This window comes from Bos indicus x Bos taurus, chromosome 29, assembly GCF_003369695.1.
Source record: "Bos indicus x Bos taurus breed Angus x Brahman F1 hybrid chromosome 29, Bos_hybrid_MaternalHap_v2.0, whole genome shotgun sequence".
Classification (NCBI taxonomy): Eukaryota; Metazoa; Chordata; class Mammalia; order Artiodactyla; family Bovidae; genus Bos; species Bos indicus x Bos taurus.
In genome coordinates, this window is record NC_040104.1 from 13,064,013 (window position 1) to 13,075,427 (window position 11,415).

General features: G+C 45.9%; 1 protein-coding gene across 1 annotated transcript; it reads left to right on the forward strand.

Annotated features, from left to right (window-relative positions):
* The first annotated feature begins 462 nt into the window (after positions 1-462).
* On the forward strand, positions 463-10,640 carry LOC113886160 (pregnancy-associated glycoprotein 1-like). Its single transcript, XM_027532151.1, is given in 10 exon segments — positions 463-515; positions 1,572-1,722; positions 2,986-3,103; positions 3,201-3,319; positions 4,504-4,697; positions 4,933-4,950; positions 5,652-5,750; positions 7,672-7,813; positions 7,899-7,997; positions 10,491-10,640. Coding segments are annotated over 10 exon segments (1,143 nt in total).
* Positions 10,641-11,415: the final 775 nt, after the last annotated feature.

Here is an 11,415-nt window from a genome sequence, read left to right on the forward strand (position 1 = left end):
TCTTCACTTTGCCATTTGACAACTTATCCTCCTAGCAAACTCCTTTCCAATGAAGACAGCAATGCATATCTCATGAAGTAGCTAGGAAGATGACATGAAACCAAGAATGTTGAGCATGGCTCTTAGTATCCATTTTCATGATGTTCTTAGCAGTTTTTTCTAGAAGTATGCAAGGTTCTCCATCTTCTTAGATATCCATGCAGATCAGTTTGATTTTCCAATCAAGCTTCAAAGAAGAGATTACAGTTCAATTCTCTGTATTCTGAGAAGCTTCAAAGTCCACTCGCCAAGGACACTGATGAAGGTTAAGATTTTATTGAGACCTTTGTGTTTTTTTCAGACCTATTAGTGACCTAAAGGGCTAAACTAGGGCATGTCAGAGCATATATAATTAGGGGCTCCCGGTCACCACTACATGCTAAGAACCTGAACTTCCCTGAGTACTTGGAGCCAGGAAAGAGCATGAAGTGGCTTGTGCTCCTCGAGCTGGGGGCCTTCTCTGATTACAGAGTCATGTAAGTATGGAGACTGTAAGCCACATTATATTCACTTCTGTGATTTTTCTTTACATCTGATTATTCTATTCATCAGGTTTAGAAGGGAATGAAATATTTCCCTGACAGTCTTAAGGTTCAACCCTTACTTATTGATAAGTACATTACCCAAGGGTCTTGGTGTAGATTTGCATAGCTGCACAACTCTTTGGGTCCAGTCATGTCATGACCTATTGAAATTAGAACTCCTTGCAATTGTTCAGTGCACAGTCAATGCAGATGTAGGTGTGGTCCTGTGGAATAGCACTCTTCTACATGTTATTTAGCATGCCCTCTTTGTTCCCTCTCTACTTCAGTGTGTATATGTCTATGTCTGCATCTCTGTATCACTATCATTTATCTCTCCATCTTTTTGGAAGGCTCTGAGTGTATTTCTCTCTGTGTTCCTTTCTTTTAATTTTACATTTGACTCATCCTTCCTTCTTGGGCCTCTACATTTCCTTAACTTGTTCCCTATCTCCTGGATTCTTTTTTCAGCTATCTCTTCTCTTTCAACTTAGAAAAAGATTTGGAGAGCTACTTATACACTGTTTTATATCTGACAAGCAGTGTGACCACAGCCAATTCACAAACCTCTTGCATTTCAAATTCCTCCCTTGTAAAAGAGGATAGGAGTCCCCCTTCTACCTCCTTCCCTGAGCTTCTATGAGAAGGATACAGTGGGATGGCAACAGCAGTGCTAATGGCTGTCATTGTTGAGACTTCATATTTATCAAGCACCTTATATCCATCACTTCACTTATCCCCAAGATATTCTATTTGGAGGGTTTGAATCATTACATTCCACCATTTTACCGAAGGGGAGACTGGAACCCACGTGGTCATATGGCTTACCTAACATTACAGAACAGAATCTTTATTCAAACCTATGTCTTTACCATGACATATGCATAAAATTCATATAATAAGGTGACTCATAAAAATGATGAGAAAATACACAGTGCCATTGCAACGACAGTTATACCTTAACACTGACAGCTAATTGTAGCCTCTTCTTTGTCAAATACTTGATGAAAGAATACCTCTAACAAAAGTGAAGACCATGAGAAAAACCCTCAGTGGAAAAAACATGCTGAACAATTTATTGAAGGAACATGCTTACAGACTGTCTCAGATTTGTTTTCGTGGCTTAAATATAACTATTCATCCCCTGAGGAACATCATGGATGTGAGTGTTTTGAGGGGATGCTGCACCACAGCGCCTCCTGGTGCTCTAGTTTAGCACTGGGGCTCATCTGGAGATGCCAGGTGGGATGCTGGGGCTGGGGCTCCTGCAGGAGGCAGAATCCCTGGGCAACAGAGGCCCCACCCAGGAGAAGGCACTATCATCCTTAAGTCTTTGTCTTGGTGACTGGGCCCAGAAATTACCAGGTGGCAGGTAAACGTCCATTTCTGTGTCGTAGAAGCATCATTAGTTTGATGGAGATTGTTCCTTCTGAGGAGAAGGCAATGGGGACCCACTTCAGTCCTGTTGCCTGGAAAAACCCAAGAACAGAGAGGCCTGGTAGGCTGCAGTCCATGGGGTCACTAAGAGTCGGACACAACTGAGCGACTTCACTTTCACCTTTCACTTTCCTGAATTGGAGAAGGAAATGGCAAGCAACTCCAGTGTTCTTGCCTGGAGAATCCCAGGGACTCAGGAGCCTGGTGGGCTCCTGTTATGGGGTTGCACAGAATCGGACATGACTGAAGAGACTTAGCAGCAGAAGCAGCAGATCTTTCTGAACTAAGGGAGTCACTCAGTTACAGATGAAGAGTGAACCATCACTGATTAAAAGGTAGAACCAACTGCAAAGCAACTGTGAATCCCCAGGCAGAAGAATTCAGTTTCCACAGATGCAAGAACCACAGCAGTAAAGTTACTGAACCTGTATTCCATATAAGGCCATAAGAATCTAACACAGTGCTTACTGTTGTTAGATTAGAAAAGGGCTTATTTTGTCTTCAAGAATGCCCATGCCAGCCTGAGAGATAGGCAAAGAATAAAAACATGTCAAATGAAAGTCACCTGTGTGGTGTTGATTGGATGTGCTCTGAGTATAGAGGGAGTGGCTGGGGTTGATCAAGAAGGACCTCCTACAGAAGGGGGTGCTAAGGCTGGATTTGAAGAGACTACAGAGCTTCTCAAATGAAGGCACCAGGACTTCCCTGGGTGTCCAGTGGTCCTCGAGGCCCAGTGATTATGCCTCTGGGCTTGCCATGCAGGAGGTACCACTTCAACGCCTGGTCTTAGAATCAATATTCTGCATACAATGTAGCACAGGAAAAATATATCAGCAGACACAGCAGACACCTCTGTGACCAAAGGCTGTGAGCTGCACAGTGGTTAGAAAGTGATCTCAAGAGATATGTGATACCCAGAGGGAGGCATCAGTGTGGGAATAGAGGGTAACCAGTTCTGCACTAACCCACTCCCTCCTTCTCCCTGTAGATGCTCTATGTGGGTGACATCACCACTGGAACACCCCCTCAGGAATTCCAGGTTGTCTTTGACACAGGCTCATCTGATTTGTGGGTGCCCTCCCACTTTTGCCTCAGTCCAGCCAGTTGTGAGTACAGACACCCCCTACCCAGACCATCATTCACTTGGCTGCTGCCCTGCTTCAAACCTTGGCACCTGATGACACTCATCTCTTGTGTCTGCAGCTACACAAGTTAGGTTTAGACATTACAAGTCTTCCACCTTCTGGCCTACCCAAAAGACCTTCAGCATCGCCTATGGATCTGGGAACACGAAGGGATTTCTTGCTTAGGACACTGTTCAGGTAATGTGTAAACAGAAGCTGAGTCAGGACTGGCTATGTAGTGACCACTGCTTGCAAAACAGATTCAGGACCATCTGGCAGGACCCTTCCTACCCTACATCCCATAGACGTTGGCCATCTTACCCACAGGATCATGTCTCTGGGGAGGCAGTGCCCGTGGTGACACATGAGCAAACAGATTAGCTAACCCAGAGAGTGACTTGAGGTATGGACTTGCAGCTCCTCTGCCCATGAACAGTTCGAGGTTCACTTTACTGGTACGGAGAAGAGGGGATAAAAGAACCCACATATATTTACAGACTGTTCCAGGCACTTTCAGGTAATAACTGGTTTAATCCTGCAACAACCCCACAAGCAGGTGGTCTGATTAGCTCAGGAGACTTACGAGGAAACTGAGGTACAGACAGAAAGGCCCTTGCTGAAGTCACACATGTGGTAAGTGGTGTAGCTGGGCTGACTTTTCAGAACTGCAGTTGCTGTGGGGTGTTTGGGACAGGATAAAACTGTTCTGGGGACCCTGGGAGCAGTCAAGGGCTTCAAGTATTCAGAGTGGGAAACTGGAAGCCAGAGATGTCAGGGGGCCTGATAAATGACTTCTCACTCTAGGGGACCTTTGAGAGTCTAATAAAACCTATGGCCTGCCTCCCCAAAGTACTTGAGTAGTTCCCCTCTCTTTCTCTTTCATACACACTCACAGAAATACACACATATGCCCAAAAGTGATTTGCCAGGAAGTAATTTCATAGAACCTTGCAAGCAAGATTGTGTTTTCAGCTTCTGTCTTCCTGGACAGGTGCAGTATGCACAGTACCTTACAGAGAATGCAGTCCATTCCTGTCATTGGGTCATGCCAAAGAGAAGGCTATATTGCTCTCAATCATTTTGTCCACAAGGTGGCACCAATGGGTCCTGGCCTGACTCTTGGTTGCCCCACCTGGACAGAAGCCACAAGGCCAATTTGACTCACTCAGGTGGTGTTTTTCAGAAAGTCAGATGTTTTAAAATTCACAGCCTCTCACAAATGGAATCCAAATTCCCCTCCCAGCTTGGTCTAGCCGTCTGAGGTCCACCAAAGGCAGAGCCCAGCCTCAATTCTTCTTTGAGGATCTAACGGCAATGCACCCCAGCCCAGTCTTAGCCCTACTTCACGTATCTGTAAGTGGGAACACTCTTCTCTCCCACAGATGGGGGACCTTGTAAGTACTGAACAGCCATTCAGTCTAAGCATGGCGGAAAATGGCTTTCAGGGTATACCTTTTGCAGGTGTCTTGGGCTTGAACTACCCCAACATATCCTTCATTGGAGCCATCCCCATATTTGACAAACTGAAGAATCAAGGTGCCATTTCTGAACCTGTTTTTGCCTTCTACTTGAGCAAGTAAGTCTGAGATGGACTATCCCCTTCTCCAAATTAGCTGTAAGATGCTTCTAGTTGCATGAAAATTATAGAACACTTGATAAAGAAGTATTCTAAGAGACAATCTAATCCAGGATTACTATGGCCCCAGGGCCCTACCTGTCATCACCGCTGGTTTTTATAAATAATGTTTTATTGGAACACATTCCTGCTCCTGGGCTCAAGACCAGTAACTTGTTCTAGGGGGGTGAGTTAGGAGGAAGAATAATGGAAGGCAACAGGAACAGAGTTGGTGGAAAAAGCAATACAATTTGCTTATGAATTTGATAAGGAAGGAAGGAGAAGGATGGTGGATGTCTTTCCTTCCTCATTAGCATTCCACTGGGAGCTCAGGACCAGCTACCCAATTTGCAGGAGCCAGTGAAAAATGAAAGTGTGGGACACAGAACAAACATGTGGGACCACTTGTTCAAGAAATATTAGTTATTTTAAGACAGGGAGAGAAGAGGTGGGGTCCCTTCTGAATGTGGGGCCCTTTGGACAGTAGAGGTCACAGGCCAGCGGAGCCAACTCTGGGTGACCTGAACCCACATCCTTAGCACTCCCAGGCTTTTATTTTCCTGAAAAATGACAAGCTGGACAAGGGGAAAGCAAAAACTCTTTGGCTCCCTGTCATCTGAGGGTTTCTGAGCACATAGGTAGCAGGAGGTCCTGGGCCTCTTCAGAAGACATAGTAGGTGGAGCCCAGCCATGTGACTCAGCTTGTAACCTCCTCTGTGCCACTCATTAGCCAGTAACTGACCTCAGTCTGGTTCTCAATCGCTCCTAGCCTCGATTTCTGCATCTGTAAATGGAGACCTTATTACGGCCTTGATGGGTAGACAAGCACAGACAGAAGCTCTCAAACAGTGTTGTTGTTACTGTCCTCCAAAGATCTCCCCCTCTTTTCTCTCTACAGATGCAGGGGGAGGGCAGTGTGGTGATGTTTGGTAGGGTGGACAAAGCCTACTACCAGGAAATGCTCAACTGGGTACCATTGATCCAAGTGGGAGACTGGCGTGCACACATGGACCAGTAAGCCTCTCCCTCTGAAGGTCAGCCCAAGTGATGCTCCATATCTGAAAACAGACACAGGAAGACACACACAAATAGATTCTCAGACACATAGTGACATAGACGTATACACCACCCACAACGACACATACAGACACACAGACACATGGAAACACACAATCAGACACATATTAACAGAGACACATATAAACATGCATAGCTAGTCAGAGACACAAAAGCACAATTAGAGACACATACTAACACATATACAAACAAACGCATAACACATAGATACGCAAACAACCCATGGGTTCATAATCCCCAGGCCTTCTGACCAGGGCTCTGACCAGGTTCCTAAAAGGGTCCAGAGAGGACTCTGCAGCTGAGAGAGGGCTGCACCCACTGCCCTGTGAGGAGTGGAGCATGGTCAGAGGACTCTACAGTGTGGTGAACAGAGGATCAGGGGGAATTACACCAGCCTGAACAGAGTTATAAGATGACCAACTGTCCAGGGCTACCTGAGACCAAGGAAGTTCTCAATAAAGATAAATGTCAGTTTAAAAACAGGGAAAGTCCTGAGCAAATGGGGAAAACTGGTCTCCTTAGGGAGCAGCTACCCAGCAGTGGAGAGAGGTTGGCTGCAGTCTTAAGACTTGAAAGCAACCAATAAAAAAGACACCCCATGTACCTGGGCACACAGTGGGGCAGGGGCTATAACAGAGAATCAGGAAGGTGGGAACCAGGAGTGACCTGAGGACAAGAGGTGTAATTGATAGGATTCTGTGTGATACCCTCATACAAAAGCTGATCTGTCCTTTGGAGTTTCTGTGGGCTACTTATATATTTCCTGGCCAGGGTCTCAGGGTCTGAGCTGGTTGTAGGAGCAGTGCTTGGAGACACCCTCTCCCAGAGGAGCCCCTCTCTCCCACCATTTTGAGAATCTGCTGCCCCTGAGAATCTCCATCTTCACTCTGTGGCTGACCAATTATTTGTTCCCAACCAGATACAGCTCTGTGAATGTTTCTCATTCATTATTTTCACAGTCTTCATTCACTCACTAAACAGACAAGCATTGGGCATCCACTGTGTGCCAGGTACTTTAGCGAGGTAATGAGAATAAAACTCGCCCTCACATCTAAGAAGGCAGATGCACAAGAAATGACATGCCCACATAGTGAATTGTGCCACAATTCACTATGTGTGTGTGTCATTCCTTGTGCATCTGCCTTCTTAGATGTGAGGGCGACATAGTAAGTTGTGACTTTGGTACATGCTAAACATGAGAAATGGAGAAGGCAATGGCACTCCACTCCAGTACTCTTGCCTGGGAAAATCCCATGGATGGAGGAGCCTGGTAGGCTGCAGTCCATGGGGTCATGAAGAGTTGGACACAACTGAGTGACTTCAGTTTCACTTTTTATTTTCATGCACTGGAGAAGGAAATGACAACCCACTCCAGTGTTCTTGCCTGGAGAATCCCAGGGACGGGGGAGACTGGTGTGCTGCCGCCTATGGGGTTACACAGAGTCAGACATGACTGAAGTGACTTAGAAGCTGCAGCAGCAGCAGACAAGAGAAAGGGTCTACAGAAAGTGACCAAGACAAGAGACTGATAAACACCAAGACAAGAGACTGATAAACACCAAGGGAAAGACTCCCTGAATCAATGACAATTAAGCTGGAATCTGGAAGATGAGAAGAAATTTGCTAGTCAAAGGGGAGGGGACTCTTCTAGGAAGGAAGACCAGCTTGTCTCAAGATATAAAAGATCCTGGTGTATTCAAGTACTGTATTCAAGTATGTCAAGGAAGGTGCCATGTCAAGAGCAAAGGAAAAGAGTCAGCGCAAAAGATGGAGGGCTGTTTAGGAGACAGTCGAGAAGGGGGCAGCTCTGGGGAGACTCAGAGTGGCCTTGATGCCCACTTTGTCACACTTCTCTCAGCATCTCCATGAAAAGAAAGGTTATTGCTTGTTCTGGTGGCTGCAAGCCTCTTGTAGACACTAGGACATCACTGATCCTTGGCCCAAGAAGACTGGTCAATAACATCCAGAAGCTCATCGGCGCCACACCACAGGTTTCCGAGGTGAAGGGTTATGCCCCAGGGTCACTCCCAGGCTCCACACACAAGAAGGATCTCCAGGGCCAACCTCTCTCCCTCTCTCTAGTAGCACTACATTTCATGTTTTGCGGTCAATACCCTGCCCTCTACTATCTTCACTATCAACGGCATCAAATACCCAGTGCTAGCTCGAGCCTACATCCTCAAGGTGAGGGGAGAACCCTGAGGGGTGGTTCTCAAATAGGAACTTCCAGGAACCCTTGGGCTGCTGCTGGGAGAAGGGCACCCTCTGTAGGCCATCTCGCACTATTGCAGATGCTGCTGAGCCCTGTTGCTGGGCCAGAGCCTGCCACAAAACCAACCTCTTGAGAGTAAAGTGCCGTCTGGGACACTGATCATCCTGAAATAAATGTGGAGACGCCACACCATGCTGGCATGGTGGGACTCACAAGGAGAGAGGAACACTATGGTCCTCAGTCCTCAAAGAGCTTCAGTTCAATCTGAAACCTCAGATGCATGAACACAAAAGTCAGTTTTAGCGGTCGCTGAAATAGGCCATGTGAAAACGAGTGAAAGGTTGTTGTTGAATCACGCAAAGACACTGGGATTCTTGGCCCCCGGAGGAGAAGAATTCAATCCGGGGCCAGAGACGAGGCTTGATTGCTCAGAGCTTTTGTGTAATAAAGTTTTATTAAAGTATAAAGGAGATAGAGAAAGCTTCTGACATAGGTATCAGAAGGGGGGAGAAAGAGTACCCCCATGCTAGTCTTCAGCTGGATATTATATAGTCACTAGCAGTCTGTTAATGAAAGAAAGGAATGTCTTAAAACTCAGAATGGCACCAGGCCCCTCACCCATAAGATGCATTTTGGGATAATCTTGGCACCAAATGGTTCATCCTGGGCCATAAAATGGTTAACTTGAATCTTGAAGAAGGGCAGATCATCATACAAATAGTTTTGTTTACATAGATTAAGGGAACAATATCTGAATATACCATACTGGTTTGTCAAGTAGGTTCTGAGCCAAGAGGCAGAACCGACTTGAAGATAGAGTTTGGGGTAAATGCATAGTACATTAGCATAGATTAAGATAAACATTTCCATAAGAGAAATGCATTTGTTATCTCTAGGTTTGAGAATATTTAACTTCAGGTGAAACCATGCGTCGTTATGGCAACACAGTATTTGAAGAGAAACCTCCTTTTAAATTTGTATAGAGAACGAAAAAATATCCCTAGTTTGTTTCCTCATGCCGCTTAAGAGAGATAAAAATGTCTGACACTTGCAGGCTATTTCCTCCTTTTGGAGACCCCTGGCCTTCCTGCCTGTTACCTTCTCAGGAGGATGACTGGGGACATTCCAGTGTGCTCTCCCACCATAGAGATTAACAGTCTCCCTTCCCTTCTCACAGTTTTTATGGATTGGATGATAAATTACATGGTCAGCCTAGTTCTCAGATGCATCTTCCCCTTGCTCTGGCCGGGTGCCCCGTTTGTGAGTCAGGCTATCTGACCCCTCTGTTGAGAGGCTGGATGCTAATGTGAATAAAGAGTGCACAGTGACTGCTCAGCCCTGGCACAGGGTGGAGGCTTCACGTCAGCTCCCTAGGGGAGTTCAGAGCTGGCTGATGGGCTCAAAGAAGGCTTTGAGAAAGGGAGGGAATATCAGGAATTCTAAAACTGTAAACTCATGGAGCCACGTGGAGGGTTGCTTGGTTCTAGGCAAAACTGCACTGGATTCCATGCAAATGGAATCCCAAGGTGCTCTGCACTGGGGCACTGGGGACTTACTCGGGGTGATGAGGGCTGCAGACTGACCATTGGGGATGGGGAACCAGAGTACGTTACCCAACCAAGCCTGGAGTGGCCAAAGAGGGTGAGTGCAGGCCGAAGGAAGTTTCCCAGAGTTCCTGAACATTCACTCTTCAAGAACGTGCTGTGGGCACTGCTCTATTTAAGATGGATAACCAACAATGAGTTGCTGTGTAGCCCAGGGAACTCCACTCAGTTATATGACAGCCTGGATGGGAGGGGAATCTTTGGGACCAGGATACACGGATACATACGGTTAAGTCCCTTTACTGTCCACCTGAAACTCAGAATATTTTTGATCAGCTATACTCCAATACAAAATAAAGTTTTTTTTAATAAAGTACAGATTGTGGGAACGCAGGAGGAGAACCGGCATTCTCTGCAGAGAAAACAAGGAGCAGGAGTCAGAAGCAAAGAAACAGGGAGTGAGGAGTACTATGGATAGTCTTGTTCTATTCTAAAAATTTTATTGAAGTATTGCTAATCTTCAGTGTTGCTTTAAGTTCTTCTGCACAGCAATGTGGCTCAGTTACACACATAAAAAATATACATTCATTTAAGAAAGTATATTCTTTTTCATGTGGTTTATCACTAAATATTGAATATAGTTCCTTACACCCTACAGTAGGACTTTTTTTTTTTTTTTTTAATCATTTTGCCATATCCCCAACTTCCAGTCTTCCCCTACCCAACACCGTTCCTCATGGCAACCACATGTCTTGTCACGTTTTGGTTTTGGATGAACTCTCACATCCCCTGCTGCTCATAAAACCCCTTGATACTTACCAAAAGAGGAAAATAAAACCAAGAATTGTGCTGAGTCTGAATATTGGCAGGAATTGCAAGTAAGAGCTCATGCTGACTGGTGTGTGTCTCTGACTCCCCCAGGATTCTAGAGGCCACTGCTATACCACCTTTAAAGAGAACACAGTGAGGACATCTAGAGAGACCTGGATGCTGGGTGACGTCTTCCTGAGGCAGTACTTCTCAGTTTATGATCGAGGAAATGACAGGATTGGCCTGGCACAAGCAGTGTAAATGCTTGGTGTGGCTCAAGAATCAGTAAGGCCGCTCCAAGCAAACACTCAGTCACACTTAAGGCAGTCTTGCCCAGGATGCTGGTGAACTGTGTTTGGTGGGCTGCAAACCCTATTCTCATGAAAGAATAAAGGGTTTCACTCGTAATGGTGCTGAAACAAATGGGTGTCTCTGTTTGAGTCTGGGAGTTGTACAATGATTGGGAAGGATCTAGAGCAAAGTCTGAATCACAGTTGAGAGGAGCCCAACTCCATCTGGCTTCAAGGAAAGGGGAGACTCATTGAAATGATTCTGGGAATCCAGGACACAAGAATTAGAGCAAATACAAAGATCTCAGTGACTGGACCCAAGAAATCAGAAGGTGTCAGTTCTCTATTTCTCACCCTCGCTCTTTCCCTTTCCTCTTCTTTGATGGTCTTAGCTTGACAACTTTCTTCCTTAAGGCTTCTACACCTAGTGAGGGAGTCCAAGCTACCTGCCCTAGGGTTTTATATCCTGAAGGCATCTCCTAGTAAGGAAAGAAGTTTGGAGCCATTAGAGTTCAAGGGTGTTCTCTGAATTACGCACTGCAGTTCAGATGTACAGCCATAGATCAGCCATCCTGGCAGGGCCATGGGTCCTATAATTGGCTTTACATGGTCATTGGCCCTGACCCAGCAGCACACATGATTGTCAATTTCCTCCAGAACTGCATGAGTGAAGCTGGGGAGAGGCAGCCCCAAGGATAGCGACTGGGGGATCGTCTACACCATGGAAGACTCTGTGATGACCCAAC